This window comes from Carcharodon carcharias, chromosome 4 (assembly GCF_017639515.1).
Source record: "Carcharodon carcharias isolate sCarCar2 chromosome 4, sCarCar2.pri, whole genome shotgun sequence".
In the NCBI taxonomy this organism is placed as follows: domain Eukaryota; kingdom Metazoa; phylum Chordata; class Chondrichthyes; order Lamniformes; family Lamnidae; genus Carcharodon; species Carcharodon carcharias.
The window spans coordinates 96,186,819-96,212,301 of record NC_054470.1 but is presented as its reverse complement, the minus strand read 5'-3'; the positions used below and the strand labels follow the sequence as shown (position 1 = coordinate 96,212,301).

At 40.4% G+C, this 25,483-nt stretch overlaps 1 protein-coding gene across 6 annotated transcripts in view; it reads left to right on the top strand.

Annotated features, from left to right (window-relative positions):
- LOC121276875 (lysine-specific demethylase 4C-like) overlaps positions 1 to 24,803 on the top strand; it is a 458,082-nt gene extending 433,279 nt beyond the window's left edge. For 5 of the 6 annotated variants that reach the window (XM_041185473.1, XM_041185475.1, XM_041185474.1 and 2 more), the window contains 2 exons: positions 3,181 to 3,273; positions 23,371 to 24,803. In XM_041185473.1, coding sequence (XP_041041407.1) covers positions 3,181 to 3,273; positions 23,371 to 23,541 — 264 coding nt within the window. In that variant the 3' untranslated portion in view covers positions 23,542 to 24,803. Of the gene's footprint in view, positions 1 to 3,180; positions 3,274 to 21,702 lie in introns of all 6 variants that reach the window. The other variant, XM_041185476.1, reaches the window with a different exon arrangement.
- The last annotated feature ends 680 nt before the right edge of the window (positions 24,804 to 25,483 follow it).

Here is a 25,483-nt window from a genome sequence, read left to right as displayed (position 1 = left end):
TTGTTCAAGTTCAAGTGTCTTTATTTGTAACTGAAATCTCACTACCTCCAGCTCTGACTCACTAGTGTCCGGTATCGCTCCAACTGTAGATGCTGTGCTATATCTTTAATTATATCTGCTTTCTTCACCACTACATGTAACCCTAATTTTAACTCATCTGCCAACTCTGTTAACTTATTCTTTGAAATTTTTGGTAACCCAATCAGAATTATATCTTCTGCTCCCAGGCAAGTCTTCACAATTGCCAGAACAATCTTATAATCTCACCACTTACAGAAAATCTCACCAACTCTTGAATTTGAAATGCTTCTCGTACTTGTAACCTTAAGATTCACCAATTTCAAAGAAATCAAGGAATTACAAATATTTTTATTTTTAATTACAAATATTGTCCTGCCAAGAGCCCCCACTTGTTATGACACAGCAGTTGGTAAAGGCTGAGTTGTTTAAATCTCAGAGGGAAACTTGAACTATCATAACCTATATTTTTAATTGATATGTTTGAGATGCAGCTCTAAATTCAGGAATAAGACCACCAAGCCTTGAAAAGTTTTTTATGTAAAATTAATTTAAACATTTATTAAGTTAACAACAAATTAAACACACACACATATCCACATAATAACTTTTAAACAAATCCCCAAATTAATCACTCCCAGGTAAATCTTCACCAAGGCAATAACCCATAGACTTTAAACAGACACCAGGCAAAGCACATTTGACCTTACAAATTCAAAAAGTGATCCCTTGCAATTCGGTTCCTTTGCAGACATGGTTGTAGGCTTACAGGCTGGTTAGATCTTAAATGCCTCTGACTTATACACACCAACTCCTTTCAGTTTATACCTAGCTTCCCCATTGAATGTAAATTTTCCATTGTATTACTAGGTTTTTAAAATTTTACCTCTCCTAACAATAAACCCTTTCATTCCACCAATTTTATTAGTAATATAAACACATTGTTTGGTGTCTCCCAACTAAGTGCAAGATTTTACCCATTCTTTTGAATGGTTTATTCAACAAATGCAAATTTACACTTTAACTTTTAACCTTACTTACTGTTTAGCCACTTAACATCTCAAACTACTATACATCCAAGCACCCAGACTATCTGGCTTTAATCCAATTAAGGCACACACAGACACGGACACCACTAAACTCTATTTTAAAAAATAATTTCCAATAACGTAGACATTAATATCTCTTCATGACACTACCAAATGACAATTTAAAAAATATTGAGCTCTTCCCTCATTTAGCTAAACTCTCATCTATGATACCATTGGATGGATATCTCTTTTCACTGCTTCATTGAGCTGTGTGAGATCAACACAGATTCCAATGGAACTATTTGGCTCGGAACCAGTACCATCCCAGAGTACCAACTGGTTGGCTCTTTTTACAGGTGAAATTACTCCTTGTCTTACCATTGAGTTGATCTCTTTCTTTACCTTTGGAAGCAAAGGGTGTGGAATCTTTCTAGGTGTATATAAGCATATTGATTTCGATTCAGGGCTTAGTGTCATATGAAACGCTGTTTCTAGCTCTCCTGATCCGGTAACTATCTTTGGAAATCCTGCCCTGAAGTCTCCTGATTGACGTTCACCGTTCTTTGTCTCATCTATTCTGTGGATTAGACCATCTCCAATCTTGACTTATGTACAGTACTTCAGTAAGAGAGCACTTTCTCTCTGTGCTTTAAAGTAACTGTTACTTCTCCCAAAATATTTTGTTCCTCTTGTAGCTTTTTGTAGGATGGTTGAAGAACAAGGGAGTTTAACCATGGTTCAGTATCTGAAAGAACTGAAACTGCTGCTCCAATATCTAGTTTAAAGTGTGTCCTGTGACTTTCTGCCAGGATCTGTGCACTCCCAATAGTTCCTGTTTAAATTTTTAGTCTCTCCTAAGAAGGGCATCTCGATGTCTTGTGAATCTTCGACTTCATGAACTCTGCTTCCATTTAAAACTTTCTCTTTTTGCGTGTTCTTCCCATTTTTTTTCTACTGTGACATACTGCCTGAAAATACCCCATCATTTTGTACTAGTGGCGTTGTGCATCTTTGGCGGGACAATTCCCCCACCTGTGTTTTTCTCTTCCACACCAGCAAAATCTGGCCTGGGCTGCTGCCATTAATTGTTTTCTATGCTGCATGTTTCACCCCCTCTCTATTTACCTTTTTTAATGTTTGACATTTCAACTGTATCTATTACTTTGGGGTTTGGGCTCCCTCTCTCTCTACTCTGACTACCGATCAATTCTGCTTCCTAATCTCAGCATTTCTACTTAATTGTATTGCCTTTGCCAGTATCAAGTCTTCTCGACCTAATAAAGCATCATCCACTACTCCAACAACTATTCTGTTGCGAATTAGCTCCTCTTTCAGAATCCTGTACTAATCAGTAAAAAATCATTAATAAATGCGTCAATGCTTTCCCCATATCCCTGGGTATGTTTATTGAACTTGTGTGTTTGACAATGATTGGAATATTGTGGAGATTGAAATATGCCTCGGTATATGTGGCTTTACCCTCATTGATCCCCAGGATAACTCAGATGTTGTCTGCACAGTTGCCCATTGTATACAAAATTATCGATCAGTCATTGTTTTGGCAAAGCTAAGTGCTAACATGATCACTGGAACCATTAAAATAAATATCTAACTTGATCATTGCCACTAGATTATATTTCCACACCTAATTAGTGATTGAATGACAGAATTGATGGAACAACCAGCTGCACCAGAATTGCTGCTGTGCTTAACATCTAAGTAGAAGATCGCTCATAGAAGATAAAATGTGCCAGAATTCAGGGTGTTGATTTTAATATCAATATGTTCTGAATAAAAGTTATGTTTGGTTTAAGAGTTCTTTATAGTAAGTGAATGAGGAGTAGAGCTGTGCAATGTAAATCTATGCTTATAACAGATGTACATTTAGTAACTGTAGTAATATCAAAATCCTGGAACTCCCTCCCTAACATCACTGTGGGTGTACCTACACCACATGGACTGCAGCAGTTCAAGAAGGCAGCTCACCACCATCTTCTCAGGGGCAGTTTGGGGTTGACAATAAATACTGCTCAAGGCAGCAACGCCCACATTCATGAATAAAAAAAGGTATTTGTTGCATAAATTAGATTACTTCATCAATTTAACAACAGTTCTGAAAATTCTTCTTTAGGTTGAGTTTGAAGATGGCTCCCAACTCGTAGTAAAACGTGACGACGTTTATACATTAGATGAAGAACTACCAAAACGGGTTAAATCACGACTTGTAAGTATGCTGCTCATAAAATATTTTAGCACATTTTGCATATACTGTAGTCTGCAAGATGCTTGTGGATGAGTAAAGTCATTTGGCATAACCTAATGCATCCATCCAGAACAATCTTGTGCTCCTCCCATTGCTGCATCTAATTGTTTATGAAATGATTCATGCTTTTTGTCTCTATCACTCTGCCCAGAAGTCGATCTCCAGTGTTGATCACTTTGTCAAGAACCCCCCGACGTCAATCCCAAATTTACCTTTTCCTTGTTTAAATATTTGTATCCTTGTAATACACCCACAAGTTAATTTAAAGTAGCATTCCAGATTCCCCTGTTCCATATCATTTAATATATAAGGTACCACTAAAGGTCACTTCTCAGATGTCTCCTTTTCAAGTTGAAAAGCCCACGTTTCTCCAGCATTTCCTCATAATCTAGACCTCTAACATTAAGAATCAGCCCTGTGGCTCTTCTCTGCACTTAAATGTCTTCCTTGTTTCTCTGCAACCAGAACTGGAGGTGTGGTCTAAGCAGAGCACTTTACAGCTTGATCACAGCTTCCTCTGATTTATATGCTGCTGTCGCTTATGTAATTCATGAGTATATTAGCTTTGTTAATTACTGCTCTACATTGGCTGGGCATGTTGAACATCAAGTTAACTGAGACTCCTAGGTCTTTTTTGGAGTAATTGTAGCTATTTCAAAGAGTGCTCACAAATTATGTATGTTGCCTACTTTCTTTCCTATGTCTTTGAGTGCATCAAATTTCAATTGCCATTGTTCAACTCACTCATTTTATTTAATTCACTCTATTGTTTGCGGCTGCCTCATTCAATTCTCCTGCCCCTTCCTTGCGTAGTATGGTTTAACCAAGTTGCATTCAGTTTCAGAATTCTAGTCATTGAAGATATAAGTTAGAAACTGTAGTTGAACAAACACTGAGCCCTAGATAATCTTACTCAGTAACCCTGACCTTCCCAACCATGCCCTGACATTCCCCCTCCAACTAATAACCATTGAAGCCACACTTTATGCTTAATGAGTAATGTTCCATGTGTTCTTTTTTCAAATTATTTTTGGAAGTCCAACTATTCAATGTCATAGGATTCATCACAGTCATCTTGGATTGTCACTTCCTCAAATGTCACATGGACTGCTGTTTCCTAAGTTTTTTGATAGATAATTCTCATGTTTACCACTGATAATTAATTCTGTTGTTTTGCATGAAATAGAAGTAAGACTACAGAATCTGTTATTGCTTGTGTCTTGTTTAGTCGACCTTTTTAATATGGAGACCTCATTACTCTATTTCCAATCTATTAATATGTAGATTTGCTCCCTCAGAATGATTGTCACTGCTTTGCAAATGACCTCACTGGTTTCTCTCAACACTGTGGGATTAATGTCAAACTAACCTTTTAAGCCATCAAGGTTGTTTCGGACTTCAAATTAATTTACATCAAAGCCTTGAATTATATCTTGGCACTCCTATATTGCATCAGATCCTAGCAGGGTTTTACTTTTCTCTATTATAATTTCCCTTCTCCAAACTCCTTCCGTGTTTTTCATGACTTTTACAATATATTTCATCATGCTAATACTGAAATTAATTTAAATTGATAATGGTCATGTTGAAATTGGGGCTTTGGAGAAGAAAGACCATGCTACGATTGTTGAGTTTTCCTGTATGGTTTGCTATATTTTACCCTTTTATACTCCAGCAAGGCAGGCAGCATCAGTGGAGAGTGATGCATGGTTAACATTTCAGGTCAATAACCCTGCCAGAACTACCAGTTCTGACTGAGAGCCATCGACCTGAAACATTAACTCCATTTTTCCCTCTATAGTATGGCTGGAGCAGGTGCTGGGAGTCATGCAGAAGTAAAACCAATCTGGGAAATGATGAGGAATGGCATGCAAGAGAACAGGCTTCCAAGGTTTTCAGACACTGCATTGGAGGTGTTGGTAGCAGAGATGGAAAGGAAAAGAGAGATGTCCTGCATTCGCAGGGGGGTAAAGTAGCGTTCTAGACATGATCAAAGGGGTGGGAACAGACAGCTGTGGAAGTCAGTGCCAGGAGTAAAACCCCAATGATCTTGAGACAGTGCCACAAGAGGTTCAGTGACCTCACACAGGGGAGGCAGTGGCAAAGTGGCATTGTCACTGGATTTGCAAACCTGAGACTCAGAATAATACTCTGGGGGCACGGGTTTGAATCCCACCACAGCAAATTGTAGATTTGAGTTCAATAAAAATCTGGAATTAAAATTCTAATGAAACGATTGTTGCAAAAAAACCCATCTGGTTCACTAATGTGACTAAAGTTTTAAGGACTAATGTCCTTTAGGGAAGGAAATCTGCCGTCTTTACCTCGTCTGGCCTATGTGTGACACCAGATCACAGTTGATTCTTAAATGCCCTCTGAAATGGCCTAGCAAACCACTCAGTTGTATCAAATGGCTACAGAAAATTGTATAAAAAGTGAAACCAGATGGACCACCCGGCACTGGAAACGACAACGGCAGTCTCAGCCCTGTCAACCCTGCAAAGTCCTCCTTACTAACACCTGGGGGCTAGTGCCAAAATTGGGACAGTTGTCAAACAATAGCCTGACATAGCTATACTCAGGGAATTATACCTTACAGATAATGTATCAGACACCATCCTTGGGTATGCCCTGTCCCAACAGAGATGGCATACATTCGGGAAGGAGTTGCTCTGGGAGTCCTCACTTTTGACTTTGGACCCCGTGAAGTCTCATGGCATCAGGGAAACTGCCTTCTGATGTACTGCCTACCTCAGCTAATGAATCAGTACTCCTCCATGTGGCACACCACTTGGAGGAAGCCCACTGAGGGTAGCAAGTGTGCAGAATGTACACTGGGTGGGAGACTTCAGCGTCCATCACCAAGAAGGGCTCAATAGCAACAGTACAGACAAAGCTGCCCAAGTCCTAAAGGATGTAGCTGCTAGACTGGGTCTGCAGCAAATCGTGAGGGAACCAAGAAGAAGGAAAGACATACTTGACCTCATCCTCACCAACCTGCCTGCCGCAGATGTACCAGTCCATGGAAATATCAGTGGGAGTGATCACCACACAGTATTGTGGAGACAAAGTCCCATCTTCACATTGAGGATACCCTCCATCGTGTTGTGGCACTACCACTGTGCTAAAAGTAATAGATTTTGAACAGATCTAGCAACTCAAGACTGGCAACCATGTGGTTCTGTGGGCCATCTGCAGCAGCAGGATTGTACTCAACCACGATCTGTAACCTCTTAACCCCCACAGTACCAAGTCAGGGATGAACCCTGGTTCAATAAAGAGTGCAGGAGAACATGCCAGGAGTAGCACCAGGCATACCTAAAGACGAGGTGTCAACCTGGTGAAGCGCAACACAGGACTACTTACGTGCCAAACAGCAGAAGCAACAAGTGATAGATAGAACTAAGTGATTCCCCAACGGATCAGATCTAAGCTCTGCAGTCCTGCCACATGCAGTTGATGAATGATGGTGGACAATTAAACCACAAATGTCCCCACACTCCCCCAATGATGGGAGAGCTCAGCACATCGGTGCAAAAGATAAAGCTGAAGCATTCGCAACAGCCTTCAGCCAAAAGTGCCGAGTGGATGATCCATCTCGGCCTCCTCCAGAGGTCCCAGCATCACAGATGCCAGTCTTTAGCCAATTTGATTCGATTCACTCCACGTGATATCAAGAACAGCTGAAGGTACTGGATACTGAAAAGGCTGTGGGCCCTGACAATATTCCGGCAATAGTACAGAAGATATGTGCACCAGAACTTGCCATGGTCCTAACAAGCTGTTCCAGTACAATTATAACACTGGCATCTACCCAGCAATATGGAAAATTGCCCAAGTATGTCCTGTACACATAAAGCAGGACAAGTACAACCTGGCCAATTACCATCCAAGAGTCTACTCTCGATCATCAGTAAAGTGATAGAAGGGGTCATCAACAGTGCTATCAAGTGGCATTTGCTTAGCAACAACCTGCTCTGCGAAGCACAGTTTGGGTTCCACTATGGTCACCACAGCTCTTAACCTCATTACAGTCTTGCTTCAAACATGGATAAAAGAGCTGAACTCCAGAGGTGAGGTGAGAGTGACTAATTTTGACATCAAGGCAGCATTTGACCGAGTGTGGCAGCAAGGAGCCCAGCAAAATTGGAATCGATGGGAATTGGAGGGGAAAACTCTCCACTGTCTGGAGTCATATCTAGCACAAAGGAAGATGGTTGTGGTTGTTGGAGGTCAATCATCTCAATTCCAGGACATCACTGCAGGAGTTCCTCAGGGTAGTGTCCTAAGCCCAGACATCTTCAGCTGTTTCATCAATGACCTTCCTTCCATCATAATGTCAGAAGTGGGGATGTTTGCTGATATTTGTACAATGTTTCTATGTTCCATTCGTGACTCCTCAGATACTGAAGCAGTCCATGTCCAAATGCAGCAAGACCTGGAAAATATCCAGGCTTGGGCTGACATGTGGCAAAAATATTCGTGCCACTCAAGTGCCAGGCACTGACCACCTCCAACAAGAGAGAATCTAACCATTGCCCCTTGATGTTCAATTGCATTTCCATCACGGAATCCCTCACTATCAACATCCTGGGGTTACCATTGACCAGAAACTAAACTGGGCTAGCCATATAAATGCTGTGACTACAAGAGCAGGTCAGAGGCTAGGAATTGTGAGGCAAATAACTCACCTCTTGATATCCCAAAGCCTGTCCGCCGCAAGGCACAAGTTTAGGAGAGTGATGGAGTGCTCCCACTTGCCTGGATGAATGCAACTCCAACAACACTGAAAAAGCTTGACACCCTCCAGGGCAAAGCAGCCCATTTGATTGGCACCCTATCCACAAAATTAACTCCCTGCACCACCAACACACAGTGGTAGCAATGTGTACCACCTACAATATGCAGTGCCAGAACTCAAAAAGGCTCCTCAGATAGCACCTTCCATACCCACTACTACCAGATAGAAGGACAAGGGCAGCATACACATGGGAACACCACCTGGAAGTTCCCCTCCAAGCAACTCACCATCCTGACTTGGAAATATATCGCCATGTCTTCACTGTTGCTGGGTCAAAATTCTGGAACTCCCTACCTAGCAGCACTGTGGGTGCACCAACACCACTTGGACTGCAGTGGTTCAGGAAGGCAGCTCACCACTATCTTCTCAAGGGCAATTAATCATGGGCAATGAATGCTGGCCTAGCCAGTGACGCCCATATCCCATGAATGAATAATAAAAAAAAAAACACGTGGTCAGTGAATGCATTTTTAAATGCTATAAGCTACCAACTGCACCATTATCCCTAGCCACTGCTAAATTCACCACATCCCCATCACGTACCTCCCAACAATCTCTATTAGACTCACACCTGACATTCTTATATTTCAACCCAGCCTCTCACTCTTAGCACTGATCAAACCACACATCCAAATCTCCCAGGTTGCATACACAGCAGCTATTTGACCGTGACAGCTACATCAACCCAGTAGATTGCATGACACATGAGAGGAAGATGGTGCACAACTGGAACTAATCATAGTAGCTCAGACATGTCAGCATGTCTTAATCCCATGTAGTAGACAATGCTTGGTCATTTTTTGAGGAGGTCACTAACATGATGGATAATGGACTGTCTGTGGATGGTATTTCAATATTAAAATTGTCGTCCTTGTTTTCAAACACTCCGTGGCTTCACCCTGCCTATCTCTGTGACACCTTCTTTCTCTACAACCCTCTGACATCTCTGCTCCTTCAATTTTGGTGAATTCTTCAATTTGAAAATCCTCAATTTTAATCGCTCCACCTTTGGGGCCAAACCATTAGCTCGCTAACTGTCCTGCCTCTCTACCTCTTTCTTTCTCCTCCTATGATTGGTTCCTTAAAACCCATCTCTTTGACCAAGCTTTTGATCACTTGTCCTAATATTTTGTTTGATGATACTCCTGTGAAGAGTTTTGGAACACCTGGTTACATTAATGATGCTATATAAATACAGGCTGTTACAAACCATATGGACTTCCAGAAGGCATTGCAGGATTCCTACATTGCAACAGTGACTACACTTCAAAAAAGAACACATCATTGGTTATAGAGTGCTTTGGGACAAGGCATTGTGTAAGGCCTTATATAAATGCAAGCCTCTATCTTTTGGTTCTGCGCTTTAGCAAAGATGAAAGTGCACGGAATTGGAGACAACTTAATGACTAGTTTGCAAATTGTTTGAGAGCTGGGAGATAGAGAAGGAGTATATGGGGTGGGTTGTGACAGATGGTGTTCCCAGAAATCTGTACTGAGCCCTCAGCTTTTCACCACATGTAGCAGTGACTTGGATGAAATAATAGAGAATTGTACATCCAAGTTTTCAGATGACAAATTAGGAGACATACTAAATTTTGCAGTTGAGAGCAGTAAGTTACAAAGAGACGAAGAAGTAGTTTAAATGAGTGGATAAAACTATGGCAAATTGAGTTCAACATTGACATGTGTGCGATCATCTACCTTGGCTGCATGAAAGACAAATTTGAATATTTTCTTAATAGTTAGAAGCTAGGAACTGTAGAGCCAACAGAGTTGGGTGTTGTGTTTGCAAATTAATAAAAGCATGTGAACAGATCTAAAAATTCATCAAAAAGGCTAATGAAATGTTGGCCTTTATTTCAAAGGGGTTGGAATACAAAGAGGAGGAAATTATGCTTCAGTTGTACACAGCTCTGGTCAGATCCCAACTGCATTCATTTCTGCGCACTATATCTCAGGAAGGGTATACTGGTCTTGGAGGGACTACAGAGCAGATTCGTCAGAATGAGACTGGGATTTAAATGACAGATTACACAAACTTGTCTGTTATTCCATTATAATTAGAAGGTTGAAGTGTGATCTAATTTGTTTAAAACGGAAGTAAGATATGAAGCTGAAAGGGCTTTTGTGAAGATGATTCCTTACTAGACTTTTGGAAACTAAAAGGGTCAGGACGGAAAATGAAGGAATTTTGTGAGAGCATTCCAGCAACATGCTAGCTGAAAGAGGGGCCACCAACAATGATTGGAAGCAGGCAGGAACAGAAAGTGGACCAGTCTCAGGGTGCAAATACTGGTTATAACAGGTCAATGAGTTAACACTGGTTGTAACAGGTCAATGAGTTAGGAAATGATAAATGCATGGAGCCGTTTGATGGGGAGGATAAGGATCTTGAAATTGATTTGTTGGGACATACATAGTGAAATCTAGCAAAGAAAGGAATAAAGGAACTGTGCTTTAGGAACACAGTTAATTGAATTACAGTTAGCTGGAGAGTGTGAAGAGAAGGTTGACCAGAACAAGGTCGGATAAGTCACTCCACTATGTAATAAAATCTCTGAGGCTGTGTGGGAGAGCTGGCAATATTGCAAAGTTGGAGGAAAGATGTATTTGATGAAGGAGCAGATGTTGGAGGGGGCACGTAGTTCAGGATTGATGAGGTTTTAGTGTTGTGTAACAGCCTTGGTGTCAAAAAAGGAAGCAGAACAATAAAGTTGCATATCGCCATGAATATGGAGCCTGATTCTGTGCTTCCAAATCATGTCACCAAGGAGTTGCATATGGATAATGAAAGGAACTGATCCAAGAATGAGTACAGAGTTGCCATCTTGTAAAATAGCTACCTGGAATAGTGTGCATTGGTGTACCAGCACTACATCAATCTGACCATTTAGAATGACACGAGTTTGTTGTTTGATGCTCCATGTGAGTATCAAGATCCAAATTTTGTGTCTTTCTGCCAGTTCTGCAATACTTTGGTGTACCCTATTCGTACAAATGGCATGATTAAGGAAGCTGGTTACTTATCTGATTTTGGCTCTGATCTTTCTCTTCCTTAAATTGTGCAACTCTCATATGGAAAGCTCCCTGCCAGTTTATCTCTTGCTTCCCATTTGTTTCTGGAGTTGCCAGGGAAAGTTTATTTTGTACATTGTTTTATTACAGCGACTCAAGGTCCACATTCTGATTCCTTTGCTCCAGGAATGGAAAATGCTCCTCAGTAGCAGAATTATTTGTTTGACTGATCTGATCTGGCTGTGAGAACTTCTGAAAAAAGGATCTGTCCCCAAGATAACACCGTGATTTGGCAGACATTCCTATTTAAATGTGGAATTCGAACTATAATTGAAGAATGAGAAAATTCTCCTTTATTTATGCAATGATAGTGAACAACCAGGGTGGTTATTATAGCCAAAGAAAATTACCTGTATTATATGATTAGACAACAATTTCTCAACGTGAACTATTCCTTCAATCTCCACATTTCTACAGATAATTTAATACTGCTTAGAGAAAATGGAGAAACACAAGTCAGAATAAGAACATAAGAACTAGGAGCAGGAGTAGGCAATTCAGCCCCTCGAGCCTGCCCCGCCATTCAATATGAGCATGGCTGATCTCATTTCGCCCTCAACTCCAATTTCCCTCCCTCTCCCCAGAACCTTTCAACACGTTACTAATTAAAAACCCGTCTATCTCCTCCTTAAATTTATTCAGCGTCCCGGCATCCACTGCACTCTGAGGTAGTGAATTCCACAGATTCATGATCCTTTGAGAAAAGTAATTTCTTCTCATCTCTGATTTAAATCTACCACCCCTAAGCCTAAAATCATGGCACCTCATTCTAGAATGCCCCACAAGGGGAAACATCCGCTCCACATCTACTTTGTCTATCCCCTTTAGCATCTTATATACCTCAATTAGATCTCCTCCCATCCTTCTAAACTCTAGCGAGTACAGGCCTAAACTGCACAATCTCTCCTCATAAGACAAGCCCCGCATCTCTGGAATCAATCTAGTGGACCTCCTCTGAACCGCCTCCAATGCAACTACATCTTTCCTCAAGTAAGGGGACCAAAACTGTGCACAGTACTCCAGGTGCAGTCTCACCAATGCCTTGTACAGTTGCAACAACACTTCCCTATTTTTATACTCTATTCCTTTAGCAATAAATGCCAAAATTCCATTTGCCTTCCTTATTACCTGCTGTACCTGCATACTAGCTTTCAGCGATTCATGCACAATGCACACCCAGATCTCTCTGCACTGAAGCATTCTGAAGTTTCTCTCCATTTAAGTAATAAGTAACCTGTTTATTCTTCCGACCAAAATGGATAACCTCACACTTATCCACGTTAAGCTCCATCTGCCAAATTTTGGCCCATTCATCTAACCTGTCCATGTCCATTTGTAAATTTCTTATTTATTCATTGCAACTTACTTTCCCACCTATTTTGGTGTCATCTACAAATTTAGCTATAGTACCTATATTCTGAATCCAAGTCATTAATATAGATTGTAAATAGTTGGGGCCCAAAGACTGAACCCTGTGACACCCCACTAGGTACAGCTTGCCATCCATAAAAAGACCCATTTATCCTGACTCTCTGTTTTCTGTTGGTTAGCCAATCCTCTATCCAAACTAATATATTACCCCTAACTCTGTGTGATCTTTTCTTGTGTATTAATCTTTTGTGCAGCACATTATCAAAAGGCCTTCTGGGAGTCCAGATATACTACATCTAAAGGATCCCCATTATCCACTTCGCTTGTCACATCTTCAAAGAACTCTAGCAAATTAGTCAAACACGATTTACTCTTCATAAAACCATGCTGACTCGGTTGGATTGCATTTTGACTTTCCAAATGCTCCATTACTATTTCCTTAATAATGGACTGCTTCATGGTGACGGCGACTACAGAGGACACTCTTCCCAGACTGCTTCACGGCAATGGTGACTGCTGAGGACCCTCTTCCCAGACTTCTTCCCGGCGACGGTGACTGCAAAAGACACTACCCAGACCCTATAGACAGTAAATCTCTCAGACAATAAATCTTGCAATCCCACATTATCTTGTGTTGCATCACTTGCGTGAAATTGTAATTGCATCTCTTGTAACCATATCTATTGTAACCGAGAGATTATTCTTGTAGTATGAGGGAAGGAGTAACTGCTGTTCTAAACATCCATGTAGCTTGCTTAAAGACCTATCATCAAGCACAGTGGTTTCCAGAAAGGGCATTTCAATGATGCTGGAGAGAGATGCCAAGCTGAGGCTAGTGGCCAGCGAGGAAGGGAAAAGTTACTCAGACTGCATCTGTATGGCTATTGGTGACTAATTCTAAAATGGTACAGGGCAGGCCTCTAACCTGTCCCTCAACCAGAAAAACCTGCACAGCTTGGCAAGGCTGAAGTAGCAAAACACCAAATGGAAAAAAAGCTGCATTATTTTCTGAGAGGGAGTACCTTGTTGCAGTAAAGGCCTTAAGACTATAATATAGCTTCAAAACTGAATGTTCTTGCTTTCAGATGCTTTGATTCATGTACCACCTGCTTGAACATCTATCCTGCATTACTTTCTTCTATTAAAATCATCATTTAACAAAACCTTGGTTTCAGTTTCAAAGTAGAATTGGCATGGAGAATGTAAAGAGTCCTGAAACTCTTTTTCCTAATATCTGTGAATATTTTAAGGGCCTAAAAAGCCATTGTAAAGAACATTTCCAAGAAATAATTTCTTGAATTTCAACATGATCACTAAACGATGTCTGAAGATAAATACATTATTGTGCAAAATGCTCTCTTACCTAGTAAAGATTCTTATACAGGCAACACGCAACTTCTACATGCTTTAATAAAACATACTGAGGCAACATTCGTCTGTGATAATGATAAGAATAGAACATTTGTAAAATCTTACCAATAGAATGTCCACTCCACTGATGTAACCTCTTCAATCATTCATCTTAAGCACCATTGTTTGCACTATTCATCGCTTATGCTCTTCTTTATCCATTACTGTGCATCCTATAGGCTGCTAGCATAATAGAGTTACTTCAAACTGCAGTTCCATTTTCTAGGGCTAGTTCTGGAACAATCCAGTTTCACAGGGCTTGATACTGGTATGAATAGGCAATGACAGTTCCTCTTTGTTCCGTGTAATAACAAATGCTTATAGACAGGAGGAAAATGGTAAAAACTCCTGTAAGGTTCAGTTTGAATGATAAATGTGGTCACTGTAAAAGGTATTTTAACATAACCTTGCACTTGCCTTTGACAAAAGAGGTAGGAAAAGTGTGTCTTGCCTTGGGCAAAGTTCTCAATATTTGATTGGCAAGTCCAGCCAGGGAATAGAAAAGATGAAGGGACCTGCCTGAAAAATGTAAAGTGCGTTCATTTAAACTGATCTTTTGTTTAATTCATTTCTATCCTATGGGCATTGCTGGACTGAAGTTTCAAATCATTCCATATTGTATCACATGTTAAGGGATAGTTAAGTGAACAGGAAAGTGTACTGTACTGAATAGCCCTTTAATCCAAATGTTATGAAGATATGGGTATACTTGTTGGTGTTTTGTTATTTTGTGCTTTTGATGTGGTTTGGTAAGAGATTTTGAATAGGAGTGGCCTCTCTTTTAACATTTTATGCGTCAACCCTGTGTTTTGGAAGTCTAATTCAAATGTCCACATTGACAGATGGTAATCACCACCAACCCTCAACTTCCCTCTACACAAGTGAATGCTATTTGAAGTGATTCCAGCCACTGAGGGTGGGAATCCTTATAAGAACAAAGTTCCGGCTCACAGTGGTTGGTGGTCTTACTTGTTTTAAGTAGCAGCAGGGCTCTAATAGGGTACTGGGGAACAAAAAGGCAAGACGAATTGAGGAGCAGGGAGACAGCAGAGGCAGCAATTTTGGGAGGAAACTGGGGCAAAGCAAAGGATGACAATTTGGAAGAGGTATTTTGTATAAGCCAAGAATGGCACTTTGGAAGGGAGGAGAGGAACAGCTATGTATGGTTATTATTAAGTAGTAAGCGAAGGGGAGAGAAATGCAGCATTAATGGAGAAGGGGAGGGAGAAGGGGCCGGCTTAAATGCAAAAGATTAAAGGGCAGGAGGAGAGAAAAGAATACCAGTTTGAAGTGATGGGGGTGACAAAGTTTGGAAGAAGAATAACAACTTGAACTGGATTGGCAGGGAAGAGAAGTGCCAGACAGAATTAAGCAAGGAGCAGGAAGAAGAGGGACATAGATAGGGTAGATAGGAAGGAACTTTTCCCCTTGTTGGAAGGATCAATAACCAGGGAGCATAGATTTCAGGTGAGGGGCAGGAGGTTTAGAGGGGATGTAAGGAAGAATTTTTTCACCCAAAGGGTGGGGGCAATCTGGAACTCACTGCCGGAAAGGGTGGTAGAGGCAGAAACCCTCATAACATTTAAGAAGTATTTGGATGTGCACATGTGATGCCATGACGTACAAGGATATGGGCCTAGTGCTAGAAAATGGGATTAGAATAGTTAGGTACTTGTTTGACCAACGCAGACTCGAAGGACCTTTTTCCCTGCTGTAGGCCTCTATAACCAAGAGTGCCAGTTTGAACTTGGAAGAGCAGAATAATGTCATGAGCTGGGGAAGATTAGACTGTGTGAAGAGTTCATCCTGAACAGAGAAAGGAAGAACACTTTCCACAGGAACTGGGACAGTTTGAGAAGTGTCTCTTTGAATGGCTTGGGGGAAGGGAAGTGCTCAAGTACCTTTTGGAAAACTGATAATCTGATTGATGTATTGAAATATCACTTTGTTTTTCATTTTTTCAACATTGAAATTATATATCAATTTTGAAGTAAAAGTGTTTGAAATTAATCAGAATTCCCAAGTTTTGATATAAAAATTAAAACTTTTCTCAGAGTATGTCTTGGAAATGCACTTAATTTTGTTTTTTTTCCAGCCTAATTGGAATAATCTAATGATTGGATAAGGCCCTGCTTGCTGTTATGTGTGTTTTTCAGAAATAAGTTAAACATTTTTAACTTCATATTAGCTGCATGAAATAGAAAGAAGCTTCAAAAATTTGAAGAAAAATAATTTCCAAAGTGCAAAATAAAGCCATTTTGAACAGCAAATTGTGCTATTTAGACTGGGAAAAATGCAAATCCCAACTTCATTGTAGATTCTAAAACACTGGGAAAATTCTCTATAGAAAATAATTCCATGTGATTGATATTTGTTACTTATCAATCAGGCATTCATGTACCTGCAGGGTTATTTTTTTCTCCTCCAAGTGAACTAACGAATGTTTGATATATCTACAGCTTATGTTATAAGCCTCTTTAAATATCTGTCAGTGTGCTGTACTTGGCCATTCTTGAGTTGTCAGCCTTTTGATGCTGTGTCAGCTTTTGTTAGTCTTCTAGGTTGGAAACTATGCATCATGGATTTTTATTGTTTTGACATTATAAGTATGAAACGGGATTGAGCAGCATCACTGGGGAGTTTTACACAACATGCCTGATCTCGGTCAGGGATAAAGGAAGAACATTTTGAACTGTGAATTTCCAAATGCCTCCCTCCCATTTTTTAAATTCTTTCTTGGGGTGTGAGTGTCGCTGGCAACGCCAGCATTTGTTACTCATCCCTAATTGTCCTTGAGAAGGCAGTAATGAGTCATGTTCTTGAACCCCTGCAGCTGTTAGAAAGGGAATTTCAGGTTTTTGACCCAGCAGCAGTGATGGAACAGCAACATAACAGCAGATCAGGATGGTTTGTGGCTTGGAGGGGAACTTGCAACTGGTGGTGTTCCCATGCACCTGCAGCACTTGTCCTTCTTAAGTGTAGAGATCGAGGGTTTTGGAGGGTACTGTTGAAGGAGCATTGACAAGTTGCTGCCGTGCGTTGTCTATATTGTACAGACTGCTGCCACTGTGCATTGGTGGTGGAGGGAATGAATGTTTAAAGTGGTGGATGGAGTACCGATCAAATGAACTGCTTTGTCCAGGATGTTGTCAAACTTCTTGAGTGTTGTTTGAGCCATACTCATTCAGGCAATTGGAGAGTATTCCCTCACACCCTTGATTCATGCCTTTTAGATAGTAGACAGGCTTTAGAGAGTCAGAAGCTGAGTTACTCCCCACAAAATTCCCAGCCTCTGACTCTGGCTCTTGTAGCCACAGTATCTATATGGCTAGTCCAGTTCAGCTTCTGGTCAATGGTAACACCGAGGATGCCAGTGATGAGGGATTCAGTGACAGTAAGGCTGTTGAATGCCATGGGGAGATGATTAGATTGTATCTTGTTGAAGATGGCCATTGCCTGACACTTGTGTGGCATAGATGTTACTTGGCACTTATGAGCCCAATCTTGAATGTTGCCCAGGTCTTGCTGTATATGAACAAGGACTGCTTCAGTACCTGAGGAGTTGCAAATGGTGCTGAACATAGTACAGTCATGATGGAGGGAAGGTTAGTGATGAAGCAGCTGAGTATGGTTGGGCCTGGGTCACTACCATGTGTGATTCTTGCAACGATGTCATGGGACTGAGATGATTGGCTCGAACAACCACAGCCATCATCCTTTGTGCAAATATAACTCCAACTATTGGGGAGCTTTCTCCCTGATTCCCATTGACTTCAATATTACCCACTGGTACATACTTTTGTAAAATAGCCTGGGACATGCATATTAATAATACTTTCCCTTAATTCCGATAGATTCTCCTTTAAATATATTTTCATAGAATCACAGAATAGTTACAGGTTGTTATGCCGATGCCAAATTGCTGCAAGAGCAACTCAGCTGGTCCCACTCCCCTACCTTTTCCTTTTAACCCTGCAATTTCTTTATATTCAGGTGTTTATCTAATTCCCTTTTGAAAAACACAATTGAATCTGCCTCCACCACACTTCCAGGCAACACATTCCAGATCTTCATCACCCTGTTAAAAAAAAGGTTTCCCCTTCTCTCTTTTGCCAATCATCAACTGTTCTGCCAATGGAAACAGATTCTTTCTATCTACTCAGTTCTAGACACTCCCCCCCCCCACCCCCAAAACTTTGAACACCTCTTCCAAATCTCTTCTCAACCTTCTCTCCTCTAAAGAGAACAACAGTAACCTGTCCAATCCATTAACGTAACTGAGCTCCCTCATCCCTGGAAACATTCTCATGAATCTTTCCTGCATTCTCTGTAAAGCCCTCATGACCTTCTTAAAGTGCGGTGCCCACAACTGGGCACAATATTCCAGTTGAGGTTGAACCAGTGCTTAATAAATGTTCATCATAACTCCCTTGTTTTTGTACTTTTTGACCCTGTTTATAAAGCTCAAGATCCCAGATGCCTTTTAACCACTTTATCAATCTGCTCTACATCTTCAACGGTTTATGCACATTCACCACTACCTTCTGTTTTCTGTCATTCAGCCAGCTTTGTGTCTATGCTGCCACTACCTTTTTTATTTAATGGACTTCAACTTTGCTGACAAGGCTATTATGTGACATTTAATCAAATGTTTTTTAGAAGTCCATGTAAATTACATCAACTGCATTATCTTTATTAACCCTCTCTGTTACCTCACCATAAGATTCAATCAATTTAGTTAATTAAGTACGAGTTAGTTAAGTACAGTATGCTTTAACAAATCTGTGCTAGCTTTCCTTAATTACTTTACACTTGTCTAAGTGACCATTAATTTGCCCTGGATTAACTTTTCTAAATCTTGTCTACCACTAAAGTTAAATTTATTGACCTATAGTTGCTGGGTTTATCTTTGTACCTTTTTTTGAACAAGGGGATAACATTTTCAATTTTCCAGTCCTCTGGCACAACTCCTATGTCCAGGGAGAATTTAAAGCTTATGGCAGCACCTCTCCAAATTCCACCCTTACTCTTCTCTGCATTCTCAGATGCATCCCATTCTCTCCTGGTGACTTAACAACTTGAAGTATAGCCAGCCTTTCTAATACTTCTCTTTATCAATTTTTAGTCTTTTTAAAAAATTCATTTATGGAATGTGTGTTGCTGGCTAGGCCAGCATTTATTGCCCTTCCCTAATTGCCCTTGAGAAGGTGGTGATAAGCTGCCTTCTTGAACCACTGCAGTCCATGTGGAGTAGGTACACGCACAGTGCTGCTAGGGAGGGAGTTCCAGGATTTTGACCCAGCGACAGTGAAGGATGGTGATATATTTCCAAGTCAGGATGGTGAGTGGCTTGGAGGGGAACTTCCGGTTGATGGTGTTCCCATGTGTTTGCTGCCCTTGTCCTTCTAGATGGTAGTGGTTGTGGGTTTAGGAAGTGCTGTCTAAGGAGTCTTGATGATTCCTGCAGTGCCAGTTTTGTTCTCACCCCACTGAAATTGGCCCTCCTCCAGTGAAGTATTTTTATTCTGGATTGTTTATGGTGCTTTTGCATGGCTAACCTAGGACAACTGATCCACTTGACCTACCTCATTCTGAGAACCAGATCCAGCAATGCCTCCTTTCTCATTGGGCCAGAAATACCAGAGATATATCGATACGAAAATTCTCCTGAATGCACTTCAGAATTGCTTGCCCCTGTCTTCCCTTTACATTATTGCTATCCCTATCCAAATTAGGGTAACTAAAGCCTCCCAGTATCACTACACTAACATTTTTGCACTGCTGCGTTTTCCCTACAAATTTGCTTATCTATATCTTTATTAGTCAGTGGCATATTGAATACGCCCAGTAATGTAATGATACATTTATTGTTTATTATATCTAACTAAATAGATTTTGTCCTTGACCCCTTCCTGATGATCTGCAGCAGTGTAATATTCTCCTTGATCAGGACTGCCACCCTTTGTCCTTTCTTTCCTTTTCTATCTGTCCTGATTTTTTTTTTTGAGCTACAGTTATCATCACAACATCATATTCCCATGTGGCTATTGTTACGGACAGGAGAGAGATAGGCAAACTGTACCTATTTCTTCTTACCACTTATCCGTAAGCAGAAGGTGTTTTGAATTATATTTTTAAAAATATGCGGTGTTGTGTTTTCCCAATCCTTCAGTTTTTGTGATCCAATTTATTAATAATACGCAGCAAACTGGAGTTAGGATTAACTCAGAATGTTAAGTTTATATCACATTCAAAACCCAGAGAAGGAATGTTAGCAACTTCCCACTTCACACACACGCGCACAGCATAAGGGGGAATAGAACAAAGGAGTTTTACAGTACAAGAACCACAGAACTGAACATAAGTTCACGTGATTTCCAGAGTCCAAAGTCAGAGCCCAATGAGGAATTCTTTCACATAGGCATTCAAGTTCAGCTGGCTGAAGACCAAAGTTTCACTATTTGCTTTTCAGTTAGTGCTGACTGCAAGATGAAGTAGGTACACTGAAACAGGGTCAGTTCTGTTTGCAATGGTAAATAATATTCCAGCAGACACAGGTTTTGAAGTACAGGCTGTTGTTCTGCCTGGAAGGGCCTGCATTTTGGTGGCTTACCATTTGGATGAATAGCAGACTGACTATTTATCAGTTTGCAAAGGCATATAGAGATTTTAAAATGATCACTTGAGTCGTGTGGCCTTCCTTCCCCACAATGACTTCAAAAAGGATGTTTATTCAGTGGCTGGAATGAGCTTTGATTTCAGGGCTGATAATGATCCAGTCATTTGTTGTTGAAAGAGTATTATCCAAATTGAGGGTCTCATGTTGGGAAGCTATTGTCTAAGCAGACCCACTGACTCTGCTAGCAAGGTGAGCTTATCAGTTGCAAATGACATCCCTTTGGTTCCCTCTTGAAATGGACCTGGTCAGTCCCAGGTATGATATGAGTCTGTTCGCACCTATCTAGCCATAACGAATTTCAATGTGCTAGTGTACTGGTTTCATGATTTCAAGGGGTTTGTACAATGAGGTGTGAGATTCCACAGCTGAGAAAATAATTATTTTGTTCTTGTAACTCCCCGGGGTAGTTCCCAGCCAACCCTGTGCTCATGTGACCTGTTGCAGCCATCTTTTTGGTTCAGCAGGAAATCCATTTTTTAAAAATAGCAATAAGGATAAAGTTTTGAACATGCGGTGTTGGATTTTTTCTCATGTCATAGGAGCCCAACACTATTTATACCTGCAGCTCACCAATCTTATTGACCGCACATGCATAGTAAGCCTAATTTAGACTTTATTGTATTCCCTCTTGGTCTGACTCAATCTAATTCCTTACTATTTCTTATTCTATTTCTGACTCTCCCAAGCCTTTGTGCACTTTGTTTCTGCCTTTCCCAACTGAAATTTTTTTTATATTATAAAAAAAATCACTTTGTCAGTCACTCTTCTCCTTCACAGAAACATGACCCTTCCTCCTTCAGGATGGAGGGGGGCATTCTCTTCCTCTATGCCCTATTCTTTTATTTTGAAGCAGGCTTCCTTATCAGCAACCATTCCCCACCTCCCCACCACACTCCCGGCGCCTCCATTGGTCCGACTGCTTGATGCATCCCACATTACTAATCCTAGCTAGCTGCATCTTCTACGTGGTGGTTCCACTTCGTTTTAGGATTGGATTCTTTGCTTCTGAATTCATGATTCAACATGAGACCAACCATTTCCATTTGTGGTACAGACTGCGGTTCAGTATGAAGCACCAGGTGTGAAAAGCAGCCAGAACCAACAGCATGCCAACTGGGGGAAAATGCCTGCCAACTGATTCAACAACTACAGCTCCCAATCAACCTTGAAAGTGGGTCAGTGGTATATAGTTGCATTGAAAGGTGCAGTGCTAATGTGAACTGGGAAGGCAAATGCCAGCATGGACTAAGAGAAGGGGAGGAGAGTAAACTGGAACTTGTCATAATGAAACCTGAAGTTTGCCCCAACATTCCATCACTTGCATGGTGGAAAATTATGTCAAAAATTTAAATGTTTTTCATTCTTGTGGAGAATTGGGAGTTATTTGGGTATAAATTATGGGGATATTAAAACATTTGTCTTTGAGGACTAAATAGCTACACATCACTGAATCTCAAGCAGCACATACAAGGTTTAAATTTGTGTTCCCATTGATTTCCTTTTTTTTTCAAGCTGACATATCTTAGTGTTCTAATTCAGAATTTATCCACAAAAATACAACTGCACTAAAAGCAACTGTTTCCTGGTCTACAGGCGGTGCTCTTCATCTCTTCCCCACTTCTTTTCTCCCCCTCTATTCATGCTGGCATTCTTCTCCCTCCTCACACTTCTTACTGGAACTTCTCTCTCCTCTACCCTTTTAGACTGGCATTCTTCTTCTAACCTTTTGTAGTTCATGCTGGCATATGTTCCCATCAAAATGGCACACTTCTCTCAGTTTACCTCCCCCCTCCCCCGCCTCGTCTCACATTGGTAGTTTCCTCACTGTCCGTGCTCAGTCCACATTGACACACCTTTGCACTGGCACTTTTTCCCCCTTTTAATTCATGCTCTTTTCATCCTTGCTCAGTTTACTCATTTCCCCTTCCTGCAGTTTGTGCTGACATTTGTTTCCCAGTTCACATTAAAATTGTTCTTCCTCAGGCCCACCCCACACCTCCCATTCAAGTTGGCATCCCCTTTTTTTCCCATTTGACAGTGTTCTCTCTCTCAGATCATGATGCCTTTAATTTCCTCCATTCCTGTTGGCTGCCACCCACTTTCAGAACCTTGTCCTGGTGCTATCTCATGTAATTCCTGTCCATGGCAGCATTTCACTCTGGAAGTAAGATTAGGATCAACAATGGTGGCAGAGCAGGGAGCACCTGGGCATGAAGAGGTGTACCTTACTGGCATACGCTGCAAATACCCATTGATGTCCCTGCTCCCGGCTTGTCTCTGATGAACATAAAATATTAAACAATAGGAGTAACTGAGATTGGAGTTGTGCTGTACCTGCAGGATGGCATCTTGGAGTGGTTTGAATATTCTCCTTTAAATGATATTTATGCTCTTGTTTGTTTAATGTTGCTGGTATGAAATAATGCAGCATTGAAAACCATCAGTAACACCTGTGAAATAGACCTATTACATGCTGAAAATGGTGCAGATGCCTAATTTGATTTAAGTAATCCTGTGTTCAATAGCAGTCTGCCTTTTGACTATGTCCTCAACATCTGTAACATCCTGTTCTCTTTAAAAAAAGCAGATATTTTAGCCCTGATTGTTTATTTGACGTTGAAGCTAATGAAATAAGTGAAACAGCAGCTGCATAGAGAGCCTTTTGTACATTACCAATGTTTGAGCTTTTGCACTTCCCTGACAATGTATCTTTGTTTGTTAGTCTTCAGCTTCAGACATGCGCTATGAAGCTACATTTTCCACTGAGAATGTTCAGGCAAAGAAGCGCCCACGGGTCCTGAATTCCAAGTTCATGAATGAGTACGTGGACGATCCTGGTTATCGCACATTCTTGGGGAACTTCTTCCAAACGCATTGTCGCCAAGGACAATAAAATTATGCTGACAACCAAAAAGAGGAGAACTATTTTGATCAGGACATGGAATAAGAAGTCTGAGAGCTAATTTGGATGCATAACAGCACTCGGTACACAACATTGTATTACATATTTTACGTAAAAAGTGAAGGATTGAAGTTAATTCATTTCCATCACATAACAGACTTAATGCCTCCCTCCGTCCCAGCCCCCCACCCACCTCTCTTTTGAAGAACATAAAGGGATGAAGAAATATCTGGATATTGCTTCTCAGAACAAGAACTTTTGCTGATATGAATGGTTTTTCAAGTGTCTCAAAAATAGGTTCCTATCTGGAGCCTGTATAAAAAAAATAACATGCTTATGTGTACTAAAATATTTTTTATATTATTATTGCTACAGTTTCCAGTAGCATTTGTTGTGCTTGTTTTTAGCCTTTTAATTTTATTGACACTGTTACTGAATCACTCTTACTTGGTTCTTTCGCTTTTATTCAGCCAAACTTTGCAAAAGAGAAAGGAAGTATCCATTGCTGCCTAATGGCAGGTTTTTATATATTTAATAAAAGACAGATAAGTGACAGATAGTTTGCAAACAAGTACATTTTATGTTATTTGGTACTCATCAGTTATAAAAGAAACTCTTGAGGATTTTTAAATTGTTATCAGGAATACTTTTCTATTCTGTAAAACTAGATAACTGCTTTCTCATGGGGTAAAAAAAAAGCATAAGAATCCTACAGCATTTTTGAAGTAGACATTAAGGATGTTTAGTAAGAATCCTTTGCCTCACTTAATCCTTTGCCTTTAGCATTTAGGTGAGTGACTTTATGGGGAGATAGTGGGTGATTCCCACTCGGGAAAAAGGATTTACACTTGAGGGGTTAATTGTAGCAAAGGTGTGTGAAGTTCAAATCATTTGAAGCGCTCTCTTAAAACCAGGGACACACAGCTCCTGTATTATAGCTGTTTGGCGTAATTGTTATTTTATGGTTATTTAATGTAATTTCCTCTTTAAATACACTAAAGTTTATGAATGGGCAGAGTAGAATAAAACAGCCAGCACTGATCATCTTCTGGTCTTGTGAATTCATCAATTCTGCTGAACATTTTGTCTAACAGTATTGCAGCACAAAGGATCTGTTTGTCCATGGCTATATTTGAACCTTTTGCGAGGTGAATGTGTGCTGCTTTTCACTGAAAATGTATGTGATTTCGATATCTTGTAGCATGTTATCTCAATTGCTCTCAATAGCCCACATAAAGCATGTTTAGCCTTAAGGAATTAAAACTAATTGCAATGTGCTTCACACCATTCTGCACAGCATCTCCCAGAAGTCAGTCTGCATTTCCAACAAAATTCGAGTTATATTGTCCATTATACCTTTAAGCAACAAATATTTGAACCGGTCTTTTGAGTATATGTTCAGTTCAGTATTTGCCTTTTAAGAGTACTTGCCAACCCGCTTGTGGATCATTTCATTGATAACCATATTCTAAAATATGCCTCCATCTTTTTTAAAATATACGTCTAGAGAAGGGGTTTCTTATTAAAGGAGATAATTAACTGAACATTAGAATGAGGACATATAATGCAAAACTGTGTTTGATCACCTATAAAGCAGGTGTCACAGCATGTTTTCACACTGTCCTTTTAGCTCCGTGACCTGAATTTGAAACTAGCCCAAACTAGTGTAATGCAAGTTTTAGGCAGCTATATTTTTTTAATCCCCTTCACAGTTCTGAAGCACCATGACATTATTTATTCTGCATTAAAGCTTATGTGAATGCAAGCTGTCTGCTGAAATTCCTTGTTGAGGTGGGCCAAGAAGTAACCTGCACAAACCTGCAATTTCACAGGAAAAGCCATAACGTTGATATAGAGAGTGGAACAGTTTTTATTAGTTTAGATTAAGGGAGATAGTTGGGACACAGCAGAGGGGGATTTACTTTATAGGTGG